Source organism: Eleutherodactylus coqui, chromosome 3 (genome assembly GCF_035609145.1).
Source record: "Eleutherodactylus coqui strain aEleCoq1 chromosome 3, aEleCoq1.hap1, whole genome shotgun sequence".
Lineage (NCBI taxonomy): Eukaryota > Metazoa > Chordata > Amphibia > Anura > Eleutherodactylidae > Eleutherodactylus > Eleutherodactylus coqui.
The window spans coordinates 9632817-9660760 of record NC_089839.1 but is presented as its reverse complement, the minus strand read 5'-3'; the positions used below and the strand labels follow the sequence as shown (position 1 = coordinate 9660760).

General features: G+C 54.7%; 1 protein-coding gene across 1 annotated transcript in view; it reads right to left on the bottom strand.

The window, feature by feature from the left end:
* Positions 1 to 27944, bottom strand: part of PPP1CB (protein phosphatase 1 catalytic subunit beta) — a 33936-nt gene that overhangs the window by 5417 nt on the left and 575 nt on the right. Inside the window, exons 2-5 of the mRNA XM_066595103.1 lie at positions 11166 to 11297; positions 9007 to 9237; positions 7128 to 7232; positions 3810 to 3881 (exon numbers count right to left, since the gene is read on the bottom strand). Of these exons, the coding sequence (XP_066451200.1) occupies positions 3810 to 3881; positions 7128 to 7232; positions 9007 to 9237; positions 11166 to 11297 (540 nt within the window). The remainder of the gene's footprint in view (positions 1 to 3809; positions 3882 to 7127; positions 7233 to 9006; positions 9238 to 11165; positions 11298 to 27944) is intronic.

The following is a 27944-nucleotide window of genomic DNA, read 5'->3' as shown; positions in this document are numbered from 1 at the left end:
CGCTCGCAGGGCGGAGCCGGCGCGTCAGTAGTGACATTTCTGAGCAGGCCTCTGCGAGACCCGCACAGAAATAGAACATGCTGCGATTTGTTTTCCGCATGTGTTTTCACGCAGAGAAAATCGCAGCTGGGTGCATTGGATTGCGTTTTGTAATGCAGTCGGGCACGGGCAGAAACTCTGCGGCAAAACCCGCCGCGGAATTTCCGCCCGTGTGCAGGGGGCCTAAGGATGCTTCCTTTAGGGCGCCGTTCCACAACGCGTCAGTCTCCGCTGCTCCTGGCTGGCACTTTTGCTCATCAGTTCAATCACTGACTATTCCAGTTGCCAGCCCCAATAAGCAGAGCGCCACCTACGTTTTCAAGGGAGAAAGCGCTGTTGCATCCCCACAACAAAAACTGCTTGCAGCTGAAACTCTGCCTAGCCATGGCTGCCAATAGTCGCAGGATCTTATCGACATGATTGGCTGCCGTGGATGGGTGCGGTTTCAGCCGCAAGCTGTTCTTGCTCTATGGGGAGACCGACTAAGGGAATAGAAAGTTTTCATTAACCCTTTAGTGAACTTTAAAACTTTTTATAGCAGTCACTAAGAGGCCTTCACCCTCCTGCACGTACACCTTCAGGGTAGCTTTAACCCCACATTAACGTCCCGGGTCCAGAAGAGAAGAGGCTCCTCAGTTACCAACTCTTTAACCCCTTCAATGTTGTAATCAATAGTGATCACAGCATATAATTCGATGACAGGGAAGGAGGTTACCCGTCACCCATCAGCACCCTGCGATGCGATCATGAGGTGCCAATTGGTTCCTATGACAGCCATATAACACAGCCTATCAGACCCTGCTACTACAGGCATAGTACACTGCAGTACAGAAATAATGTACTATGCTAGCAGCCGATCACATCTATAATTCCCCTTAGGATACTAAAAAGTAGCGCAAGATGTCCGATAGTTTTTTTTTTTTTTGAAAATGCAAACATTTTTACCCACAAATACAGGGTTTAAACACATTTTAAAAAAAAAGTCAAAATCGGCATAGATGCGTTCATAACAACCCAAATGTGTCATTTACTCCCCAAGGTAAACGCCAGAAACACATTTACAAAGAAAAAAAAATAATTGTTGACTTGCTATTTTTCATCCATACGCTCAATAAAAAGCCATCAGATAGTTGCAGGTACCTCAAAATGGTATCAAATACTACAACTTTTCTCAAAAAACAACCTCAACTCTTGGCGGCAAAAGAGAATAAGGGAGCCTTCACACGGCGATAAAATAGTGCGATTATCATGCGATGTGAGAGTAAAAGCCGACTCATGAAGCCAATGGTTCCCTTCACATTAGGCAGGTTTTCACCGATGCCATGTTGCAAGGGGAAGAGAAAAAAAAAAAAAAAAGAGGTACAGCAAAATTGTGATCGTCCGTGTAAAACTACCCTTATGGGTCCGTGTATCTGCACCGCTGTATTCAATCTATTCAATAAAAAAGTGTTATTGTGCAAACGTAGTAAGAAATCCCCTGAATGTGGCATCGCTGCAGTAGTATTGGCCCGCAGGAGAGCAGTTAAAAGGTCAACAACATTTATTTCTAGAATTGCTGTTTGTTGCTAATCCTACCCCCCCTCCCCCCAAAAGGAATCAAAAAAAGTATCCAAAAGTGGCATCAATACATCCTACAGATTTAGAGAAGAATGAAGTCCGTCTGCAGTCAGTCAGTGAAAATAATAAATAGGAGTCCTGTAATGCGGTGGCAGAGAAATAACGTGTCGGAGGGCAGAAGACGACCAGAGAACATGGGAATGCCACAACAACAAAAATAAAAAGTGGAATTTGTTCTCTGCGCCCCCAAAGAGGAAATGCTGCAACAAATTATATGTACTTCAAAGTGGGGCCATAAAAACAAACAAAAAAAAACCCCCCAAAAAACTAAAAAAAGCCACAACACTCCTGTAGCTCAACAGGAAGAAGAAAAAAAAGCACTTTGGTAAGGTGCAAAACAGGCAGCCACTAAGGGGTTAATATAGCAGGTCCTGTGGGAAGCACTGGCGTTCATGCAGCCCCACTCATTCCTATGGAATCCCCCTTATATGACGCGGACCCCCACAGCTGGAGTCACAGGAGCGACACGGTGGAGTTCTCAGACGTATCAAATGACAAGAGAACAAGCTGTTCCTGGATGCCGGCTTACAGCACGGAGCGCCCAATACAGGGGCAGCTGCCATAGTGAACACGCCCACGGCGCCAGGCCCCGCCCACTGAACGTGCAACCAGAAGCGTCATTTATGTCAGCATAAGGTCCGGTCCGTGTCGCCAGTAGAGGAAAGTGTGATCGTTCCCAGCAAGAGAAACCGAGTCATCATGTAGATGTGATGCCCATCAATGGCCAACAAGAATACATGAGGTCATGGCGAGCCTCCGAACCAACAGAGGGCGCTAAAGGAGAACCAGCAGACTCACTCCCTTATCAGCGTCTGGTAAAAAGGTTTATATGTCTGCTGCAGTATTCTTTAAGTGCAAACCAATCGCACCCATGTCTGTGCCGCGCCATAAGGGTGTATAAATACGCGTGCCCCTTCGGGTCTGCGTTGGGCTGGAAGCTCGCCATAACATGTATTTTTGTTAGCCATTGAAAGGTCTCGTATCTACAAGATGACTTGGATTCTCTTACTGAGAACAATCACATTTATGTGGCTGCACTGATCAGCCAATACACTAGCAGAGGGGCAGATTACCCCTCTGGTGGGTGCCCTGGCCATTCTAGGCCCCCCCACGGCAGATTACCCCTCTGGTGGGTGCCCTGGCCATTCTAGGCCCCCCCCACTGCAGATTACCCCTCTGGTGGGTGCCCTGGCCATTCTAGGCCCCCCCACGGCAGATTACCCCTCTGGTGGGTGCCCTGGCCATTCTAGGCCCCCCCACGGCAGATTACCCCTCTGGTGGGTGCCCTGGCCATTCTAGGCCCCCCCACGGCAGATTACCCCTCTGGTGGGTGCCCTGGCCATTCTAGGCCCCCCCACGGCAGATTACCCCTCTGGTGCCCTGGCCATTCTAGGCCCCCCACGGCAGATTAAGGCCTCCTGTCCACGGTGATATTTCACTGCGCTACCCTCGGCAATATTCCGCATGCAGGTAACGCAGTGAAAGCTTTCCATTGGGTAAATATGTAAACCGCAGCCCGATGTACATGAGCGGAAAAAACAAAACAAAAAAAAAGTTTGCATCTAAAAACCCCGGCATGCCACGATCCTCCCCAATGGATCTATGGGCCAATTCTAGGGCCCCAATAACCAATTTTTCATTTTATTTCTTTCATCTCAGCATTCCAAGAGCCCCGGCTGTGTCAACGGGAAAAATAAAAATATAACTTCACGCAAAACTATCGCCATTATTTCAGGGTTTGCGTATTGTTGGTCTATCGTCCTTTAGGGCAAAAATTAAATTCCGCTGTAGCACTTCGGATTCCATTTTTGTGGCGTTCACAAGGAGTGAACAGAACATTCCCGGAAGAAGCACCATCACAGCGAGAACCAACTTGGTTCAGTGGGGCCATTTTTCTCCCATGCCGGACATCAGGTTGTCAGGCCCATTGAGTGGCGGGCTAACTAGTACTGAACGCCCCTGGAGGTTGCAGCTTCTACCCGTGGATGGGTTTCCTCCAGGGACTCTGTTCTTGGAGTGTGGGAGGAACCAGATAGATTGTAGACCCCAATGGGAACAGACCCCAAAACCAAGTGATCTAAAGTCCTGCGTAACGTGTATACACCATATAAAGGGGGTTAGGTGGGATGTGAAGGCTTCTCACGGAGATCTACCTGTGTCAGGGACGTCTGTGGGCCTCATGATTCTGCGGATCTGTTCCATAGACTGTAGATCTGGGGAGAGACCTGGAAGAGAAATCATCTCATTATTAGTGATACATGAGACCCGATCCGTCAGAGGACAGGAAACAGCTGAAGGATATGTTAGAGACTACAAATAGCTCATGGGGAACGCAACACAGCAATGACGGGTATGGATACAGCAGTAGGCGGCTAGATACAGAGTCACAGGTCTTACAGGAACAATCACAATAATAGGGCAGGTACTTCAAGACGGTCCGACTCCATTCCTGGACAACCCCCATTTAAAAGGTGATGAACTATTGATGACCTACCCGCCCTCAAGATAGGTCGGTCATCAGAAGTTGATTAGTTGGGATTCACTCAAAACCCCTTTAAAAGCCCATTTAGACGGGACGAGTGTTGGGCAAACGATGCCCTCACTCACCCCTACACATACTGGCTGCAGTGCCGCTGCAGGGGAGCTAGTATCATTGGCTCACAGCGAGGCAGCTGCAGGAGATTTCTCTCCTCGCTCCCCCGCCCCTCCCCTTTGCCTTAACATAGCAGATGTTCAGTACTGAACAGCCGCTGTTTACACTGAACGATCAGCTGATTGTCCATCGTTTATGCTGCATAAAATCCTGATTGTTCCGTGTAAATAGCAGCCAGTCAGTCAGGCATTCATCTGGTAGCGGCTCTGTGCCATCACTGCACCCACAGCAGGCAGTCGTCTGGTAGCGGCTCTGTGCCATCACTGGACCCACAGCAGGCATTCGTCTGGTAGCGGCTCTGTGCCATCACTGGACCCACAGCAGGCATTCGTCTGGTAGCGGCTCTGTGCCATCACTGGACCCACAGCAGGCATTCGTCTGGTAGCGGCTCTGTGCCATCACTGCACCCACAGCAGGCAGTCGTCTGGTAGCGGCTCTGTGCCATCACTGGACCCACAGCAGGCAGTCGTCTGGTAGCGGCTCTGTGCCATCACTGCACCCACAGCAGGCATTCGTCTGGTAGCGGCTCTGAGCCATCACCGGACCCACAGCAGGCATTCGTCTGGTAGCGGCTCTGAGCCATCACCGGACCCACAGCAGGCATTCATCTGGTAGCGGCTCTGTGCCATCACTGCACCCACAGCAGGCAGTCGTCTGGTAGCGGCTCTGTGCCACCACCGCACCCACAGCAGGCAGTCGTCTGGTAGCGGCTCTGTGCCATCACTGCACCCACAGCAGGCAGTCGTCTGGTAGCGGCTCTGTGCCACCACCGCACCCACAGCAGGCAGTCGTCTGGTAGCGGCTCTGTGCCACCACCGCACCCACAGCAGGCATTCGTCTGGTAGCGGCTCTGTGCCATCACTGCACGCACAGCAGGCATTCGTCTGGTAGCGGCTCTGTGCCATCACTGCACGCACAGCAGGCATTCGTCTGGTAGCGGCTCTGTGCCATCACTGCACCCACAGCAGGCATTCATCTGGTAGCGGCTCTGTGCCATCACTGCACCCACAGCAGGCATTCGTCCGGTAGCGGCTCTGTGCCATCACTGCACGCACAGCAGACATTCATCTGGTAGCGGCTCTGTGCCATCACTGCACCCACAGAAGGCATTCATCTGGTAGCGGCTCTGTGCCATCACTGCACCCACAGCAGGCATTCATCTGGTAGCGGCTCTGTGCCATCACTGCACCCACAGAAGGCATTCGTCTGGTTTCTACAGGGTTGGATGTACTTTCTATCCATTTACCCTTGGAGACCGGGTGAAAAACAAAACTCACAGTTCTGGCATCGTGTCGGACCTCTTCCTGATGGCATTCGCCAGGTGATAAAGCGGGATATAAACTGGACTTATGGATGTGGGGATACAGGTTTTAGTAATGTGACTGGAGAAAGTGAATGATTGACTATTTTTTAATTTACTAATTAAGAAACTTTTTAATTAAATATGGGGGCTTGAGTGGACCATCGTGTGATCACATATATTGGCATCCATGGTGACCGTGGGGGCCTTCAAGTTGTCATGGTAACACACAACCGGCACCCCACAATCTGGTCACCAGAAAAGGGGGACAGGCGATGAAGACACAAGATTCCTCCCTCTGTAAAGCCATGTAAATGGTTGAACGGCGGGGATCCAAGCCTGCCGACCTGCAGGGCATGCTGGGAGGCACAGATCACTTTAGTGTATACATCTATATGTGCGTTAGTAACCGAGCCGTGACAGCACCAAGCACCAGCTTGTCCTCCGAGAACCGGTCTGGCGTGTTCTATCACATGTTGTCCCGTAATAAGGGTGACGAGCGCAACTACCGGGATTTTCGAGATAAACAAACATGCTGCACAAAAGCCGGTGCCAAGTGACAGCACGAGACCTGTAGCACTCTGAAGAGACTGCCCCGACTTAAGCAAATCAAGCTTGACCACTGCAGCAGGGAAATTGAAGCAGTCTAATATACAATACGCAGCCTGCATTTATAAAATCTCTGCTACAAGTCAGTGAACGTAAGCTTTCCTGTAGACATTTATAGCTAAATGCAGCATCCTGACGTAGATCTGTTCAAGCCATTGGTGTTCTAGTTTGTGGGGAAACCCTTCAAAAGCCATCGCCTATACACAGCAGGTCATCACTCATATGGGGGGCTTATAGGGGGTTCTCCCTGAAAAAAATAACTTATTACCTATACATAAGCATTGGGTGTAAATGTCTGATCGGTGAGCGTCCAACCACTGTGACCCCCAGTGATGCTGAGATCTGCCTTATGGGACGCATGCTCAACCACCACTTCATTTAAAAGGACACACTGTGGCCCGAATACGCAGTGAAAACACTGTATATTTCCCAGACTGAAACTGTATACACAGGTGTGAATGATCCCCAAATGTAACTACTACTAACATGGTGTTGGAGCTCCGTGCACTATGATGGGTTTCTCACCTTCCCCCTCTGAGCTTCTTACCCATCAGGGTGGCTAGGGTGCCCGCGTAGAGCTGGCAGAGCTATGCCACCACCTGTGAGTTGCTGAATAGAGTGGTGCGGAGATGAACACCGGAGCTCAGAATCCAAGATGGCACTGGCCCAATGCTGGCACCACCCCTTCTGACAAGCACTGGCCGCGTCCTCTGGGAAGAGTGGAGAGCCGGTTGTTCTGCATTGGGACCTTCGGCCACATTCGACTCACAGGCCTTGAGTTTGACATGCGTGCTCTAGGATCTAACACTACCCGCATGGACTTCATGTGCCACGAGCTGTGGGGATGCCATGGGGGAGCACAGAATGCCTCCCTGCAAAGCCTTACAATAGCAACACGAGTCCTCTTACCTCCGTGGCAACAGAAGATCTTCTCATCAACGATTGCGGCAATCGGCAGGCAATTGAAGCAGTCGGTAAATGTCTTCCACAGCTTTATGTTAAACCTCCGTTTGCCTAAGGAGAGGAGAGCGGGTTAGTGATAAGTGGGTCACAGCGAGGAGAGGAAGCAGCAGCTTCAGTAATGCGGTAAAGTCGCAGTTAACGAGTAAAGTCGACACAAACACTATTATTCCCCAGCTGCAAATCAGCCTCTCCATCAGATTGCAAGCCAGGCGGTTCACCACAATTACAGGAGCGCGCACTTTGCTGCATTACGGATCCATATGGCGTTCCCAGACCGCATGTCCGTGTGCCTCCAAGTTAGTAGGTTTCACAGAGTCAGAATGATGCGGCACGTAATGTACGGCGGCTCTGGTCTCAGATGGCAGCAAGCGAAATCCAGTATTGTCGATACAGCGCTGATGCGGCCGGAGCATAGAGGCAACAAGGGGAAGTAAAAACAAGTACAGGGGCTCTACCTGGTCACAAGGTGGGGGTCCGACCATCAAGAACCCACTAGTCTCAAGAACGGTGGTCCCGTGTCCCCCATCACTGCCGGCTCACTTCACCCTCCGCAGTGATAGAACAAACGGAGCCCTGGTCATGCATGTGTGGCCCCCGCTTCATTCATTTCAGTGGGGCTGACAGAAACACCCAAGTGCCGCTCGGCCAACTCCAGCAGCCCCACTGAAAATAAGTGGAGCAGCGGCACACTTGTGCCATCAGCGCTTCATTTCATTTCTTCACGGCGGGGGATGGGGAATCAGTACGGCCACAGTGAGACAGGACCTCGGTTCTCACACTCTGGGGGGAGGTGGTCTGACCGGTCAGCAAGTTATACGCCATCATGTAAATAGGAGATAATTTGTGACTCTAGTACAACCCCTTTAAAAGGAACCTTTCTACAGAGCAACCATTGTTCAGTTAGGGGGGCCCTCCATGCAAGTTAGGGCCCTTTCACACCCGCGTCTGGGCTTTGCGCCCTCAGTCTCTGCGTCTGTTTTTGGAGTAGAGAATAGTATTTTTTTTAAAAAGGGGGAAGGGGGGGGGGGGGGGGGGGAAATGAATCCGTTCCCCCGGATCGCCTTCCCAAAACCACCAACAATCCTCAGACAGCTATGGCGATGGATAAATAAAAGTTGTTTAATAGTGGAGGAGAAAACCGAATGTGAAAGCAAAAAAAATAAAAATGTAGCGTCATTATATACGGAGAGCAGATGCTCAAACCCGCCGATTTCAGTGCGACCAAACTACAGCATGCCGGGAGGGGGGCGACCATCTCCCCACCAGGACGGATGTCATCAGGCAGAACAAGTATCTGGCACCTTGAATTTAACACCTGATCCTTTACTCCCACATTGATAAGGCGCCGCCAGAGCCGTCTGACTGCAGCGCTCTCCACTGTCCCCACGAGCGCTCGGATGGTGGAGGTTAGAGGTCTGAACAGTGCGGGGAGGTCTCCACTGAAGGCGGCCGCCCCCTGCGCTGGTCAGACCAGATGGCTGTAAGACGAGGGGCAGACAGGATGCCATTACCTCTACTGCGGCAGCCACACAGCCGGGGACCCAACACATCCCTGCCTCAGCAGTTTTCAATGCTTCCCAAGTAACTTTCCATTTTCTCCACAGATCAGCCATGAATTGCTAATCTAGGCGAACCCCCATAACCTGCACCGCCACTACGGGGTCAACCTCAAGCAGGATCCAAGCAGCAGCAGCCAGGTAGCACACAAACATCCAGAAAAGGTTGTCGGCAGCTTCCTACTTCTCCCCGGATGACTAACGATCCCTGTGACCTAGAATATGGCGTATCAGTCCGTTTGTTCCCAGGGGCGCGGCTGCGGACTTACACTCATCGTAGAAGCCGTAGATGCGGTTGATGCTGGCGCACTCGTGGTTTCCTCTGAGCAGGAAGAAGTTCTCGGGGTATTTGATCTTATACGCCAGCAGCAGGCAGATGGTCTCCAGCGACTGCTTTCCTCTGTCCACGTAGTCCCCCAAGAAGAGGTAGTTGGCTTCTGGGGGGAAGCCGCCATACTCAAACAACCGGAGTAAGTCTGTGTACTGCCCGTGGATGTCACCTGCGGATGAAGCAAAGCAAAAACACCAAATCAGAAAACTCCATAGTTTTTCGATTTAAAAAAAAAAAAAAAAAAAAAAAAAATAAAAATAAAAAAAAAAAATCGCATGTTGCAGAAGGGGCGGCACAAGGGTGTCCAAAGGTGTTCCAGCCTGTTCTGATAAAGTTTAAAGCTGGGTTAACATGGGACGAATGTCGGGCAAGCAATGCCCGCCACTTGTCTCTGTGTGTCCTCGCTCCTGTACAGGAGCTAGTAGTGCTGGCTCGCTCACAGAGCAGCCAACAGGGGGGCTGCAGGAGATTGCTCTCCTCTCGCTCACCCGCCACTCTCCATTGGCATAACACAGCGGCCGTTCAGTACTGACCAGCTGCTATTTACACTGAACGATCAGATCAGCTCATCGTTCATCACCATATGCAGCATAAACGATGGACAATGATCTGATTGCTCAGTGTAAATAGCAGCCGCTCAGTACTGAACGGCCGCTATGTTATGTCAATAGGGAGGGACGGGGGAGTGAAGAGAGAAATCTCCTGCAGCTGCCCCGCTGTGAGCCAACGATACTAACTCCCATGCAGCAGCACCGCAGAGAGTATGTGTGGGGATGAGAGACGGGCATTGTTTGCCTGACACTCGTCCCGTCTAAAAGGGCCTTAACGCAACCCTCCTCTTGAGAGAAATAAGTGACCTGGGACCGAAGGGGACACTTACATTACCTGCTGTTGGGTCTTCTGTGCCCAGGTGCCTCTGATCCACCGCGTCCGAGTCCAAGTTCCTGTCCAAGATGGCTGACAATCTTGAGATTACAATCCCTACAGCACACTGGTAGTCAAGGCTACCAAATCAACTATGCTCCGATTGGCCAGCACTGCTCATGTGACCAGTGCTCACCATCAGTAGTACAGAGTGCACATTAAGGTAGCACAAATTGTGGCTGCCATCTTGGACAGCTGCAAACTGGACCCGGAACCAGCGGGTTGAAGGGACGGCGACAGCAGGTAATACACCCCCCTCCAATCCTGGGATAGAACTTTGTCCCAGAACAGAAGGGTCACTTTTAAGGGGGTTTCCCAACTAAAACAGTTATTCCCTACCCACAGAATATAGGATAGGTGTCTGATCTCCAGGACCGGTACTACCCAAACATCCAGTGTAAACAGAGCGGCGATGCCACCATGTGATATGGACAGAGCACACCGATCCCCCGCACCGCCGCTCCAGTCACATTGGATACTTGGGATGCACCAATTTCAGATATTTATTCCATATCATTTGGGCACGAAAAGTCTGTAGTGGTAGTAAGCCCTTCAATCATTATTAGTTCTGCAAGCAGCTTCTTTCCTCATGAACAGTCATCAGTGATCGGAAAGTCCAGGGAAGATTAACCCCTTCCCGCCTCACGTCATAAATGTGCATTCTGGCTTGGGAGCAGTTTCCGCAAATCGACAGACACTTACATCCTATGGATGGTGCAGGCTCGGAAGCAGAACCCGTCCATCCGCAGCGGGAGCCACAGCGACTGACAGCCGGCCTACGGTTGCAACAGCAGGAATCGGTGAGAACATAGATCCCCACTGTTAACCTCTTACATGCCGCTATCAATGCTGAGTGTGGCATGTAAGGTGTTCACAGAGGTCAAGCGCCCACTCTGATGTCACCAGCCTTCTGCCGTATTACCGCAGAGGACCGACTGCAGCGTTAAACATGTGCCAGATACTGGCGTCCGGACCTGCCATGGCCTGAGATCACTAGGACTAGCGATAATGCAATGCTGTGACAGCAATGTACCATTACAGGTTCAGGTACCCTACAGGGACAAAACGTAAAGAACTTTTACTGAGGTTGCAAGTACAACTTTTAGTTTATGCTTCGCTGAAGAACAGAAATGCCCAAATCTCCTGTAATGAGTTCTACTGACATAAACTTACCGCAGATCTTGAGGGGGGCTTCCAGCTCCAGCAGGATGGGCTGGCTGAGGAAGATTTCTCTGGACTTTATGCAGAGCCCCCGTACCTCGGCCTCCGTCATCTGCACAATCTTTCCGGGGCGACATCCTCGCACTGCAGAGAGAAGGAAAAAGTGTGAGGCTTTAAGAACAACCCACGGTGGGCACCCAGTGTGCCATATGTTCTCAGCCCCCCATAATAGGTGCATCACGAGCCACCAGATTCAGCGGCGATGACCCACAGGTAAACATAACGCGGTAACCAGCAGTTCTGAGACAGAAAGTCGCGCCACTTTCCTGAGACTTCATGCTGTCGTGTGGCCCCAGCGGGAATCCATCTGCTCCCATTGGCCTTTAGCTTATGGGGCTCCTAGGAGCAGCACTCAATCTGGGGATGTGACTTACCTCCCTCACCGTTCCAATGCTGTCCGAGAGGAGTAGGTGTGCGCACAAGTAGCCCGCAGGAAGGTGGAGAGACCGGTCAGCACACGGCAAGGAAGGCACCATGACAGCCACATCCCCGGATTTAGTGTGGATTTTGATGTGGATCAGCAGATTTTGCACCTTGACGCCCACTACAGACGCATCAACCCCGCGGCGGAAAATATGCTGCAGATCCGTACCAAAATCTGCCCCGTGTGAACACTTTGTACTTCAGCTCCTAGGAGACAAGTTTAATTTATAGGAGCTTCCCCCAGAGGTGTTCTTCCTGCCCCGTTAGAGGTTGGGCATCTCTGGCACATGGCACTGGTTGGCGCTGGGATAACACATGCAGGGTGTTTGTATGTTTTCTATGTATTTGCACCAGATTCTCCACATTTTTTCTTGCACTTGAATTATCAGACATGCAATCCAATTGGCCTCCTATGAGATTAACAGAAGACTGATGTAGCTCGCCAGTATAGAACAACCCAGGGCCACTGCCGGCGCATCGCATCAGGGGCCCCGGCCACTGCCGGCGCATCGCATCAGGGGCCCCGGCCACTGCCGGCGCATCGCATCAGGGGCCCCGGCCACTGCCGGCGCATCGCATCAGGGGCACCGGCCGGGCTCCGAGGCTCTCGGCTTCAGCACATGACAGCGCCCGTCCGTCTGTTCACGGCCCGATCTCCGCTCTGCGCCAACAACCATCCAACTATTTTTAGACATACGGAAAATCCTGGCAGCCGCCCAACGACATGAGAAGCGGAGCGCAGAGGGACGTCACAGCAAGACTGGAAACCTACATGGTCTGTATGACGGGACCCGACAGGGCGATCCCGGAGCGGTGATACACGGCTGCTGGAGCTGGAAGCGGCGGCTCCATTTTTACATTCGTTATTTACTGGCGCCCTTTATCCTAGCGGACCAACCACCGAATGATATCCTCAAACCTTGTGTGCCATGAGGCTCGTTCCCTAAATCACCATGTCTGCAGGAAGCGTCTCGCTCCAGCCGCGCCGCGTGCCGTCCTACAGGTGCCGAGCAGACAGATGGCGTCTCACGCATCACAGAACCCGGAATACAAGAGACAACAGCAGACGATGCCAGGAGGAGGACGTTACAGAACACAGTGCGCTTAAAGGGGCCCTGCTGGCTGGCAGACCCCCACAGATCAGCGCCAACACACGGTCTTAACGGGGCGGCTCTAACGTGGACGGCCCACTCTGGACAACGCTTCCACAATCAGCCGACCCGTCAGCAGCCATGATCAGTGCCGAATACCTCAGAGAATCTAGAGGATCTCCATAGAGGACAAACTGCTGAACTGAAGGCGTTCTGCACCCAGTCAGACCGTATAAGGGGCCCGGCACAGCCCGTATAAGGGGCCCGGCACAGCCCGTATAAGGGGCCCGGCACAGCCCGTATAAGGGGCCCGGCACAGCCCGTATAAGGGGCCCGGCACAGCCATCGGCTCCGTTCCTCCGGCTCCTCAACAAGCAGCATTTTCAATGTGCCGAGTTCCCTGCAAGCGGAACGTCTACTTTTACTCCGATTAAAGGGATTTCTGATGACTTCAAGTCCTGCAGCAGATTGCAAGTGTAAAGAATTAAAGGGGCCGTCCAGTTGTAAACCATTTATGGCCTACCCTCAGGATAAGTCATCGATAGTAGATTAGTAGGTCAGGCTCAGTATTACAGATCAAGTTCCAATTTAAGTGAATGACCTGTAATACCAGTCCTGGCCACCGCAGTGAGAACAGAGCTGTCTGCTTTCTGCTAGGCCATCAATAGCTTAAAACTGCAGAGTATTCCCATCAAAGAAAGTTACCCCAAAACCCAGACAATAGGGAATAACTTATTAGGGGGGTCTGACCGCTGGAACCCCCACCAATCTTGAAATTTCAGGCTCTGGTGTATCCTGAAGTGTGGACAGGGGAGGGAGCAGAGATCTTAATGTCAGTGGAGGTACCAGCGGTCGGACCATCAAGCACATCACTTCCACAATTCTAGCGCTGTGCATTAATTTGGTACATGGTTCACCGTGTGGGATTAATCCGACATGTTAATGAACCAACGCTGCAAAATGTGACCTGGACGCAGGCACATCAATGACCCGTGGCAATGAAAGGGTTAAAGGGGCATTCCCACTATAAGAACAGCTTCCCAACCACTCAGTACTTCCTGGTTGCTGCTGAGGACATGTGACTGCTGCAGCCAATCACCACATATAGAACTGTAGTCAACGATTGGCTGCAGCAGTCACATGTCCTGGTCTGCAGCCAACCAGGACGGATATTGTGGTTGTTCAGCAATTTTAAGTAGTGGTTAACCCCTTTGGTCGGCGTGTAGATTAGAGCAGGTTGGCCTTGTTCTCGGACTGGCATTCTGCTTCCATTGTGCAACGCAAGGAGGGCAGCAAGATGCAAACCACGAAGTAACAGACACCTTCACCCGGAAGCCGACCGCAGCGAGACAAACACGTTCATTGGAACCAACCAAATGATCGACGCCCCATAAAGATCGCCGCACAAGGACAGTAAACACCTCCGCTTTGGCACAGGTAGGCACCGCCATGTTATGCAATAGGAGACGGGCAAACCAAGCTGCCAAGGTCAATAAACCCCCAGCGAAATAAAGCAACACCTCACTTGTTGGAAAACTGAAGCTCATGTTCCATCCGCATACCAGAGCCGCGAGGTGAAAGGCGGCCCTTGTGCCAACCGTCTATGCCAACAGTGGCAGGAGCCGTAATCCTAGTCCTTAAAGGAGAATAGAAATCAATCGAGTCATATGGCAAAAAGGTCACCGATGCCGCGGGTATACCCAACTAATGTGGGATCAAAACCGACGCTCCCAAGTGGCCCCTAAGGTCATAGAGGGGTGGGTAAAAAGCATTTACACCCCCGGTGGGCATCATGGGGTGAAGTTCAGAGTGCAGTTAACCCTTTGGTCTAACAAGCAGCAGCGTTTCTCTGCAGCGGCGCCCCCTTGTGCCGCGCTACAGATACCACAGCCGTTCCCAGGGCGATTGTGATGTCTACAGATGAGAACGATTCCCCTCACATAACGAATACCGTCCAGAGGCCATCAGCATCCCATCCCCGCACTTACTAGTTGGTACCATGGAAGCCCTACTCCCCAGTTATATGTACCCCGGGTGCCCACTCACTGGCCTAGTCATATTTGCATGAACCATGTGACCGCAGGTGGTCAGGGATTGGCCCCTTAGACAATGACCGCCGCTTGGACCACTGTGCGAGACGAGCAAACCTGACCGATGAGTAGTCAGGGGTCCTATAAACAGGAGCCGCCCAATCAGTGACTACCAGCTTACTGTGAATGGAGGCGGTCCGGACGGTTCTTAGCTGGCTCCTCCCCCAATTGCCGATTTCTGCTTAAATCTCAGACGCAACAGAGCGGCATGCTGCGCCATTTCATCCAGCAGAACACAGCTCGGTTCTTCGGGCACACGGTGGATCCAGTGATGTGAATGGAGGCTTAGCGCGTTCTTTTGCATCGTTCCCAGCAAGTGTTTTGCTGACTCTTATTCTGGGTTCACACTGGGCGGAAATCTCGCGGTTTGGCCGCAGCGAAAAACTGCGAGACTTCCACCGGAAATCCGCTGCTTCAAAAGCCGCGGGTTTTGAAGCGGCCTGACCGCACGCTTTTCTGCTGTGGCTGGCGCTCCCATAAAGGAGAACGTGGCCGCAGCAGAAAAAAATAAGATAAAATATAATGAACATGGCTGGTTAACAGCGGGATTAGCGGCCGCAGGCGGATTTGCGCGGCAAAATTCCAGATGGAATTTCTGTGGCAAATCCGCTCAGTGTGAACCCAGCCTTAGACAGCCGCCGTGTTTCCTCAGAGCGGGCCGTCAGATCACCGGTGGGTCTGCCGCTCGGACTGTCACTATGGAAAGTGCAGGTCTGGTCGACTGCAACAGTTCTGGGCAGTCGTCACAGACGGAGGACACACGACATTTCCCTTTTTACCAATTGACAGCAATGGTCCTAATGCCGGGCCCCCCGTTCCCAGACGATGGTCTACAGAAATCACCAGACATGCTTTAAGGAGCGAAACCCCTGCAAACAGCGATGTGACCTGCGATACTTCACGCATCTCAGGCCACAGCGCCATTCTAATCCACAGGCAGAGCGGCGGTAGCAGAGCCTGCGGGACGAGGAAACATCGGGGAGATCATGGTCTAAAGCGACAGCATAAAACCGGCAGACGATGCCCAAATAATCCCTGTTCTCATGATTGGGGTCCCAGCTGATAGTTCTCTCCCCTCCTGGGACTCTCCGTTGCGTTCTACAGTCCCGGACTTACGGCACATTTCCCACACTCCTCACTAAGCTGACGTCAGCGCTTTCTGGCGTGTTTTCTATAAGTGGGATCATTTCTTGCTGCGCCGGCATCTCCCTGTTTATTCCCTTAGATGGTGAGATAAGCGGCAGGACAATGAGCCATTCATAAAGCCGGAGCAACCCCTCCCGTTACCTGCAATGTACCCGGGCAGCAGGGGAGACCCGGGCGAGGTGCGCAGCGCGGGCCCAGACAGGTCCCGGAGTACAGACAGGAGGGGGCGAGACCCGCTACCATCGGGGATCAGTGGGTAAATGCTCAACTATCAGGTATTATAGGACCTTCATCAGCCTCCTGCCCGACATACAGAAGGGACCCGTGCCACCCTGAAACATGTGGCCTATGAGTCCTTTTAAGTCTTCCAGAAGTTCGTGTCACCAAGCTAAGTCACTGACCCAACAGCAGCAGATCCCACATCTTCACGCACCGGAGACGACTCAGAAATCAAGAAGTGCCTGGGGGTCCTTATATCCGAGCCATGTAACGAGCGCCAATTAACGAGAGCACACCAAGACCCTTTTAGGTGCAGCGTGACCCCTTGAAAGCTCCTCACAGCCCTCAGGAGGAATCCCTGGTACCTCCATCATGTCTACATACATCGCCCAGCTGTTCCCCAAGTCAGTGATTAGTCGTCCTACGCCTGGGGGTCCGTCCGGGTGCTGCAGGTCCACAGTGGAAAAGCCAAAACAAATCTGCTAACGATGCAAGGGGCAAACAGAACATTTTTTGTAATGAGTTTCGTTGTAGAATTGCAGCAGTTTGCAGATTTCCCCGCACACGCTGCAACGTGGGACGTCTGCAGTACAATCTGCGCCATGAATAGTAAGGGGCTGTCCGGGACTTGGCATTGGTGACCTTTCCTCAGGATAAGTCACTGACAGCTGATCCTCAGCAATCCCCCACCGATTCCCGGCACTGCTGGCCGTTTTCATACTGCAGCTGCCATTAAACGCAATACCAACATGGGCCACTGCATACTAACAGCGCTATCCATACTGATAACGGGCCCAGATTCCCAGCACCAGACCTCCGCCAATTAACCGCTGAGCCCTCACCATGAGGATGTGCCGACCTTAATGGAGTCCCATACAACCCTGCGATGTGCTGTGGATTAAAGGGAAATAACATGTATTTTTGCAATATCAGTCCAGGAAGGTGGACAGAAGTCGCACTAGGCGCAGCGGGGTTAATCTACAGTAACTGTGCGGGTTATATATTGTCTGAACCAAGGCCTGAAGGTGACACATTAACCCCTCGTAAGCCAGATGAGCCGGGCCATTGTTCCGCCCAGCCGGCTGCTATAAGAGATGCAACAAGTCACTGGAAAATCACCAGCGGAAGTTTACCGAGCTGGCAGGAGCCGGAGCCACACTGCGAGGGTTAATAAGGAGCCGGCCGTCAGACGCATGTGACAATGGGGGGGCCACAAGTACGCAGCGAGCACGCATGATCCATCACACATACAGAGCGGCGGCGGCAGGGACGGCCGGGACACTCCTCCACTACAAACATAATGTCCCGTACCAGCGTCACCCCGCCCCCACTGCGTACATAGGACTGACTCATGCAATAATTGAAGGGGAGCTCCACAATTATGTAAAGAGGGTAATCAGGCATCAGATAGAATAAAAGCCGTAGAGACCAGCAGTGAGGAAGCGTCAGGGGAGCAGTCTGCGGATGTACCATACGTACACAGCCACCATGAAGGAGATCTCTGCTTGCCATTAACGAATGGAGATCTTTCTGGTACCATGTAGAGCAGTGGTGACGAACCTATGGCACGTGTGCCAAAGGCGGCGCGCAGAGCCCTCACTGCTGGCACACGCCGCTGTTGGCCGCTCACCACGTTAGTGAATACCGGCAGGCGCAGTGGCTCCCCTTCCAGCATTCACTCACTGCGCTGCTAGCAGTGCTGATCCGGCGCACACTGTGATCCTCATCCCCCTTCCCTGACGTCTCCTCTTCGGTTCTGCGAGAGCAGGGGAGGTGGTGTCCGGCAGCACACTGACATCAGTGTGCACCTAGGATCAGCAGCAGCAACGCCGAGCAGAGGAGCAGCGGCGCTTCCATAAGGAGAAGGAAGGGGTAAGTATATGGGTCTGAGGGGGTGAGGGGGGCATTATTACTACTGGGGGCCGCTGTGGGATGTCGTTACACGTGGTGTAAATGCTGCAGAATATCCTCAGCGGAAACTTCCGTGGCAAATTCTGCAGCATTTCTGCATCCAAAAAGCAGTTAAAATCTGCACGCTGTCCTTTTTAGAACGACGGAGGTAAAGATCATATGTCGTGATAAGCCCCGCCCCCTGACATGTTGACACTTTGCGATAAGTGTGTTTTGTGTTGCAGTTTGGGCACTCGGTCTCTAGAAGGTTCGCCATCACTTATCTAGATGTTTAACACCTCTGCCGCACCATTCCAACAGATCCAACACCGCCGAGTGTCCTCATCGGGCCTGTATAGCTCTACATGTAACAGACTGCGCCGATCTATGAAGAGGCCTCCAGACAACATGCCACTGTTACCGCCATCAAGAGTTACATCCTGTATTATACTGCAGAGCTGCACTCACTATTCTGCTGGTGGAGTCACTGTGTACATACATTACTTATCCTGTACTGCTCCTGAGTTACATCCTGTATTATACTCCAGAGCTGCACTCACTATTCTGCTGGTGGAGTCACTGTGTACATATATTACTTATCCTGTACTGCTCCTGAGTTACATCCTGTATTATCCTCCAGAGCTGCACTCACTATTCAGCTGGTGGAGTCACTGTGTACATACATTACTCATCCTGTACTGATCCTGAGTTACATCCTGTATTATACTCCAGAGCTGCACTCACTATTCTGCTGGTGGAGTCACTGTGTACATACATTACTTATCCTGTACTGATCCTGAGTTACATCCTGTATTATACTGCAGAGCTGCACTCACTATTCTGCTGGTGGAGTCACTGTGTACATACATTACTTATCCTGTACTGCTCCTGAGTTACATCCTGTATTATACTGCAGAGCTGCACTCACTATTCTGCTGGTGGAGTCACTGTGTACATACATTACTTATCCTGTACTGATCCTGAGTTACATCCTGTATTATACTGCAGAGCTGCACTCACTATTCTGCTGGTGGAGTCACTGTGTACATTACATATCTTGTACTGATCCGGAGTTGCATCCTTTATTATATACCCCAGAGCTGCACTCACTATTCTGCTGGTGGAGTCACTGTGTACATACATTACTTATCCTGTACTGACCCCAAGTTACATCCTGTATTTGACTCCACCAGCAGAATAGTGAGTGCAGCTCTGCAGTATAATACAGGATGTAACTCAGGAGCTGTACAGGATAAGTAATGTATGTACACAGTGACTCCACCAGCAGAATAGTGAGCGCAGCTCTGGAGTATAATACAGGATGTAACTCAGGATTACTAATAGTCAGCCAACAGTTTTAGATTAACTCTTTATGTGCAGCGGCGCTCATACACCGGCTGAGCTCTCAGTAATGGGATACATTATTTTATAACCCAATTACCCCCGGTCCTCGGTCTGCATTGTGCAGCACATAATCCCGCAGCGTCAGTGACTACACGGCAGCCGGACACGATGCCACGTGAACCTGTTTACCAGATTAGGCCGCTGCCACTGATCTCATTGCTGCTGAGTAAGATCCTTCTTCCCGAACCCCTGCAAGTCGCGCCATCGCTTGTAACAGATCTGCATGTGAGGTTGTGAAATCCCAAATCCAACATCCTTCTGGTGTGCAAAACAAACAAGGAGAGAAGTTATGTCCGCGGAGAAAACCTCCAGCCTCGTCCTTCACGAATCCGCAGGATCCCAGCGCTCCCGTCACGTCAGATGACGAGGCGGAGAGGCGTCCTCAGCAGAAAGCCGGGGCCCACCGCGTCCCAAGAGGGCCCGTCCCCGCCCCTACGGCCGGGGCCCACCGCGTCCCAAGAGGGCCCGTCCCCGCCCCTACGGCCGGGGCCCACCGCGTCCCAAGAGGGCCCGTCCCCGCCCCTACGGCCGGGGCCCACCGCGTCCCAAGAGGGCCCGTCCCCGCCCCTACAGCCGGGGCCCACCGCGTCCCAAGAGGGCCCGTCCCCGCCCCTACGGCCGGGGCCCACCGCGTCCCAAGAGGGCCCGTCCCCGCCCCTACGGCCGGGGCCCACCGCGTCCCAAGAGGGCCCGTCCCCGCCCCTACGGCCGGGGCCCACCGCGTCCCAAGAGGGCCCGTCCCCGCCCCTACGGCCGGGGCCCACCGCGTCCCAAGAGGGCCCGTCCCCGCCCCTACGGCCGGGGCCCACCGCGTCCCAAGAGGGCCCGTCCCCGCCCCTACGGCCGGGGCCCACCGCGTCCCAAGAGGGCCCGTCCCCGCCCCTACGACCGGGGCCCATCGCGTCCCAAGAGGGCCCGTCCCCGCCCCTACGACCGGGGCCCACCGCATCCCAAGAGGGCCCGTCCCCGCCCCTACGACAGGGGCCCACCGCATTCCAAGAGGGCCCGTCCCCGCCCCTACGACCGGGGCCCACCGCATCCCAAGAGGGCCCGTCCCCGCCCCTACGACCGGGGCCCACCGCATCCCAAGAGGGCCCGTCCCCGCCCCTACAACCGGGGCCCACCGCATCCCAAGAGGGCCCGTCCCCGCCCCTACGACCGGGGCCCACCGCATCCCAAGAGGGCCCGTCCCCGCCCCTACGACCGGGGCCCACCGCGTCCCAAGAGGGCCCGTCCCCGCCCCTACGACCGGGGCCCACCGCGTCCCAAGAGGGCCCGTCCCCGCCCCTACGACCGGGGCCCACCGCGTCCCAAGAGGGCCCGTCCCCGCCCCTACGACCGGGGCCCACCGCATCCCAAGAGGGCCCGTCCCCACCATACATCAACGGGATATACTGGAAGCATATTTTGCCACAGAGCCCAAAACCTCTGTTACACACCTATCGCACAGACTGGCCCGTCAACACCTGGTACCGGCTGCAATCAGTGTAGCTTCACCTGCATTGTGTAGCAGACACAAGAGGCGTGCACTAGCAGCACAAGTGTGTGTGTCAGATGGTGGACCCCCTAACTTGTAGGACCCCCCCTGCTGTCAGGAAGTGGTGGTACAATCTCGTAATAAGATGAGGAGATCCCTGTTAACAAAAAGTTATCCTCCCGTCTGTAGGAAAGGTGAGAACGGAGCTGATCTGTGGGGGTCCGACTGCTGAAGACAACAGGGTCCCAAGCGTCCTCCAATGATCGGGGCCGCGGTCCACCACGTGCACCGCTGTTCATGTCAATGGGACTACCGAAGACCTTGAATGCAGCCGCCGGCAAGCTCCCCGCGAGATTCTCAGGCCGTCCGTGCGCCGACACGCTGCGCGCTGCAAGTCCCGTTTGCAGGAAATTAGACCCGCTGCAGTTTTTCCGTATCGCACTACCGGTACAAGAGAAGAAAAACACCTGCATGAAGGTAACCCATTGGAAATAATGAGTTAACGCCGCGCCGGTTCTGTTCATTGCGCAATCGTACAGAAGGCATGCAAAACCGTGTAAATAAGCGCGTCCTGCAATATCCCGTTAACCCTTCCATTCCCACTGACTTCATGGTACAGGGCGCTCAGCCAACGGGACGGTCCAAAGGCAGCAGGGGTGAGATATGGTGCCATCTGGGTGCCCAGCATTATATACAATAGGTGCACGTACCACACTAGTCACCGACTAATCGCACGTCTACTCTGCAGCTGAACAGTGTGGCGGGCGCTGCGGCCTCTCCGTCATCAGACCACGAGCCGCAGAAACGAGACCGACACGGGTGACCTGTTGGCTAAATATACCGGGAGGATCTCATTACAGCGACATCACCGCCGCGGGGCGCCTGGATCACCAGGCTAAATACAGCACGGAGCCGCGGCGCCCAACGAGCGGAAACGGCAAGGACACAGATCCTCCAGCAGCGCAGTCAGGTATGCGGCCTCTTTACGGCGGCCATTTTCTCGTGCGTTACGAGACGCAAGAAATATCGTTGTGGTCGGAGCTGAAGTTGACGTATAAATATGTAGATAAAGCAGCTACGGCGCTCCAAGACAATGGCGCAGACAGACCGGACAGGGGGAGCTGAAGCGCGTCGGCCCCAGAACGTGCGGCTTGTCACTTTGTATCGGCCCCCGGCAGATCCCATCAGGTTCACCTTAAAGGAAGTCACTTGATTTTCCGAGTAGCAGCTCGTTGTACAAGATGTGAGGCGGACAGCGAACTCCGGGCACGGCCGTTAGCCCGTCAGATGATCGCGCCATTTAAAAAGTCCAACAGAAGGAGTGAGCGCAGCGCTCGGCCGAACCCCGCAGCCGTTGCGCTGCCACCGAGGTCCACGTGTAGATACCTCGCCTTCTGTATGCAGGTCCGCTGCAGGGGGAGGATTGCACGGACGTCAGTACCCCCCCCCCCCCCCCCCCCCATCCCAACTTCCTGTCTGGGCACAAACATGTCAGTATCGGGCAGATGTTCATGTGGCGGCCAATGAGCGTTGTGACCGAACCTCTTGGGCACACGGCAAGTGCGCCCAGCCTAAAGGTTCATTCCCATGCACAGTTCTGTCCAACTGCATCCGGACGGGCCTCGCACGTTAGACGGACCCGTCGTCGGAAACGATCTAATTCAGAGAAACCCGCTGAAGGTCCTACTTTAATGTAAATCCACAAAGAATCGCTATTTTTATGGGATCCTTAAAAAATAAATATCACGCCGCCTGCTGTGCGACCGCCATGCGAGTCCGCTATAGGAACAGGCGCAGCGCTGGACGCACTTCTCCCAAAACGCATCGTACTCGCAGGTCTGAGCGCGACGCCGTTCTGAGTTTCTCGGACCAATATTGCACTTGCCCGTATGACCGCGGCCTCGCACACGCACGCCCAGGTTACCCCGTACGGCGCCCGCTGATTATCACACGATCGCTTTACATACCGAGAGCCACAAACCGCGAGACGGCCGGCGGATCCACAAACCGCGAGACGGCCGGCGGATCCACAAACCGCGAGACGGCCGGCGGATCCACAAACCGCGAGACGGCCGGCGGATCCACAAACCGCGAGACGGCCGGCGGACCCACAAACCGCGAGACGGCCGGCGGACCCACAAACCGCGAGACGGCCGGCGGATCCACAAACCGCGAGACGGCCGGCGGACCCACAAACCGCGAGACGGCCGGCGGACCCACAAACCGCGAGACGGCCGGCGGACCCACAAACCGCGAGACGGCCGGCGGACCCACAAACCGCGAGACGGCCGGCGGACCCACAAACCGCGAGACGGCCGGCGGATCCACAAACCGCGAGACGGCCGGCGGATCCACAAACCGCGAGACGGCCGGCGGATCCACAAACCGCGAGACGGCCGGCGGATCCACAAACCGCGAGACGGCCGGCGGATCCACAAACCGCGAGACGGCCGGCGGATCCACAAACCGCGAGACGGCCGGCGGATCCACAAACCGCGAGACGGCCGGCGGATCCACGCAGAAGGAACGTTAGTTTTTGAAAGAGGGAAGAAGAAAACAAAAACAAGCTGCAGCGTCTGAGGCGACCCAATCAGAAGCCGCGCTCTGCGCTCCGATCTACCCTGCAGAGCGTCTCGCCGTCGCACGTACAGGAGGAGATCTCCTCTGTCCCAACTATGGCCAAATATAGTCGGAGCGTCTCCTCCTGGAACCTCAGCTCCGCAGAGACGTCACTTCCATGCACCCGGAGCCCGGCACCTCGGGACGCAGAGCGATGGGATTCTCTGCCATCAGATACTGCGCCGCCATCCATCGACTTCAATGAGGACAAAGTCAGCGGCTGCGAGAAAGCGCTGCCTCAGTGAGCGCTGCGGCCGGCCCACCGGGGGCCGTTAGCAACAGGGAAACTGCTGACGAGAGCGGCCCGGGGGGTACAGAGGGGAGCAGGCCCTGCGGCTGCAGCGGGACGGCGAGGGGGGCAGCAGAGTTACCACACCCCGGGCGATAAACAGTAGCCAAGCAAACACCTGACAACCACCGAGAGGCACTCACCACCAAACAGAGGGGTCAACAGGATCCATGTGTGCGGCTCTGTGGGCATGCTTGGGGGAGGGGGGGGGGGGGGTTGTAGTTCCAGGGCATGCTGGGGGGGTTTCTGGATCCACGCTCAGCGGCTGACCCTAGTGCCGTTACCAGCATGTCCGCCCCGCGGCTCATATGTAAATCAGCAACAAGTTTACTGTAGTGAAACGATAACATCGGGTTTTTATATTCCTAGTCGGTAAATATCTACTTTTTTCACCCAAATCCCCCGCTGCGGCCCGCCGTAGGACGCCGCGGCCCCTGAGCAGCCCTGCGGATCTATACAAATGGTTACAACAGAAAAGCCTATAAGCGTAATAGAGGTCGGATCCCCTGCGGCCTCAGAGACGCGACCCCTCAGCAGGCGGCTTCTGTCGGCCCCCCTGATACTGCAGCCGGTAACTACTGGAGCTGATCAGCAGCCCGCAGCTCCTGCCTCACATCAGACTCTACATGCCCATGTAAGGTGGCATTGTGGCACCAACCTCCGACTGCCACCCCACAAGCTGCAGACGCTCCACAGCAGCAGCGGCTGTAAACCTGCTGGCCGACACAGCGGCCCACGGCGAGCGCCCGGACAGCCGGTCAGAGCGGCTTCGCTGATCGCCACGGAAGGTTTACACGCAAGACGCCCCCCACCAGAGCGGCCAACAACCCGCTAGGAAAACCGGACAGCCGCTGTGTTTGCGCGGTGTAGTACGCGCCAAAATATGCTTACAGACTCCATTCATCTGTAACGTCCCGACACGTGGAGCGTCTTCAGCTGCCGCGCCACAAACCTGCCTGCGGATCCGGGCGCACGAGGAGGTCCGCGCCGGTGATTCAGGCGGATTCTGACGCAGACTCCTACATCTGCCGCGACGCCTCATCTACACGGCGTTATTAGTGCAACATCAGGATAAAACCGGACTGACGACAGCGGGATCACAAGTGCGCACCACACGAGCGGATTCACGCATGAAGGCCGGGGAAACCAAGGGGGGCTTTTGAGGGTTGTTTTTTGCGGTCCTTGCGGCGAGAACACGTGAATATCTCACCACGTCGCGTTCGGGCGTATCGGGGCGCAAAACTGCGGGGATTCTGCCTTTAAATTGACAGCGGATCCCTCTATGATGCGGCGCTACGGGTATAATACTCCGACAGGAGAAGTAGTCCCGCCCCGCCGTGTATAATACTCCGACAGGAGAAGTAGTCCCGCCCCGCCGTGTATAATACTCCGACAGGAGAAGTAGTCCCGCCCCGCCGTGTATAATACTCCGACAGCAGAAGTAGTCCCGCCCCGCCGTGTATAATACTCCGACAGCAGAAGTAGTCCCGCCCCGCCGTGTATAATACTCCGACAGGAGAAGTAGTCCCGCCCCGCCGTGTATAATACTCCGACAGCAGAAGTAGTCCCGCCCCGCCGTGTATAATACTCCGACAGCAGAAGTAGTCCCGCCCCGCCGTGTATAATACTCCGACAGGAGAAGTAGTCCCCCCCGCCGTGTATAATACTCCGACAGGAGTAGTCCGTCCCCCCCCCCAAATATAATACAATGCGGCGTTACGCTCTACGTGGAGGCGCCGGCTACAACCAAAGACGCGGTCAGATGACCGTTTCACCGTAGAGTTTACCATGCGAATTCCGCCTCTAAAGACAGCGGTGTGATCCCCGTCCACGGGCGGAATCCCAGCGCCGAACTCCGTCACGTTTCCACAAGTTACTCCTGGACGCGCAAACGCCATTTTTCATGGCAGAATTCAACACGTGAGTTTTTCCGGTGCTAAACCTGCGCACGAATCTGCGGCCGAAACCGTGGCCTGTGCGGCGGGCTCTAGAGGCGGAGCTGGATCCCGCCGCGGACCGCGATGCCGTCTCCACGCCCCGCGATGCCGTCTCCACGCCCGGGGGGGCTTTAAGTCATCAAACACTAAACCGATCATTACCGTCATCGATCTCCTGTTAGCGGGGCAAAACGCGATAAAGATGAGCTGTAATCGCAACAAACGAGTAACAGGATTCTTGTAAACGGGGATCTAGTCCAAAAGTCAGAGCGAGGCGCCAATATTTACTAAGACTGTGTCCCCCTCCCCACACACCGGCCCCACGGACGCCTCATGTCTGTTCGCCTCTTCCATTTTGAACAGGATCATTTGTGGAAGTAAAGGGGCGGGGCTAATTAGTCGCAGCGTTGTCGTCCCTTCGTTACACCTTGGTTTGGACCGGAGGAGTAGATTAGCAACAAGCCGCAGATGAGCGCCATCACGGAGGCGGCACAATCCACGCACCCGACACGGGCTCTAGGCGCCACACACTGCGGTCGCATGCGACACTGCGCGTAGAATTTGGCGGTTTCCCCTTCTGCACGCCCCCCCATCTCTGTCACATGACTGTCCTGTCTACACAGACATCACCCCGGGGGCCGCCCCCTCCCCCGCAGCTCACCACCTAGATGGTCAGCTCTGCAGCCAAGAGATCCAGAACACCTATAGAAAGAGGGAGAGCGGCCAAGTATTCACAGCCATCTCCAGGCCAGCCTTCTAGAGCGTAAGCTCTGCAGCCAAGTGCTCACCAAAGCTAAACATTAACCAGAAATTATATATACACACCATTTTCCTGAAAATAAGCCCTAGCATGATTTTCCGGGATGCCTGAAGTATAAGCCCTACTCCAAAATTAAGCCCTGCTTACAGTTAATTAAAAGAGTCAATTCAAATAGTGTCCAGGCAGCGAGACGCGGGAAAAGGTGCATCTGAGCAAGAGTTAATATAAGACACTGTCCTATTGTCAAGGAACAGATATATACCCCCCCCCCCCCCGATACCTGACCGGTTCTGTGCCGCGGCGTCACCAGTATTGACCCCCCTGAAGCGTACTGGGAGGAGCGGATACTTCTAGACGCCCACAGTAGATCCCTCGCACACCGACCCTGTATGACACTAGTCACACCCCTCTCTCCTCTGATTAGAGTGCAAGCTCTGCAGCCCAGCGGCGGGCACAAACAAACACTGTGCAAACAACACACAAGCCCAGAAGAAGTATAACTTCACACCCCTTTAGTACATAACCGCTATCACACCCCGCGGTACACAGCCAGCACCGGTCACCCCTCAGTATAGAGCGTAAGCTCTGCAGCCGAGGGGCCGACAAAACCCAACATTGGGCTACAGAAGAGCCGGGAGCAGCTGGTGTATGACTATCCGCTGATCCCCTCAGGACTCTGAAGTAGTCCCGCCCCCCGCCAGGTACACCGCCCCCCACCCCCCACCAGGTACACCGCCCCCCACCCCCCACCAGGTACACCGCCCCCCGCCAGGTACACCGCCCCGAGACGTCGGCCCGCCCCCCGCCAGGTACACCGCCCCGAGACGTCGGCCCGCCCCCCGCCAGGTACACCGCCCCGAGACGTCGGCCCGCCCCCCGCCAGGTACACCGCCCCGAGACGTCGGCCCGCCCCCCGCCAGGTACACCGCCCCGAGACGTCGGCCCGCCCCCCGCCAGGTACACCGCCCCGAGACGTCGGCCCGCCCCCCGCCAGGTACACCGCCCCCCGCCAGGTACACCGCCCCCCGCCAGGTACACCGCCCCCCGCCAGGTACACCGCCCCCCGCCAGGTCGTCCTGCCCCCGCACAACCAGGGGTCCCGCAGTCGAGACATGTGGGGTGCTCCCCAGAGACCACGGCCCAGGAGACCCACAGACCCTGCTGCCCGTAGAGAAGCATTACAGCAGGCGGACATGTTGGTCAGGAGAACAAGGCGCAGCACCGCCGTCTCGGCACGGACGGCCTACATCCAAGGCTACGGAAGCCGCCCGCTCCGCGGCTCATCTGTAATCCAGTCGCAGCCGGAGCGCCGACTACGTGGGAGAGCGAGAGATTGATGGGGAGAAAGAAAAAGCGAAGCCGTCACCCGCGGCCTCCGCCACTTAT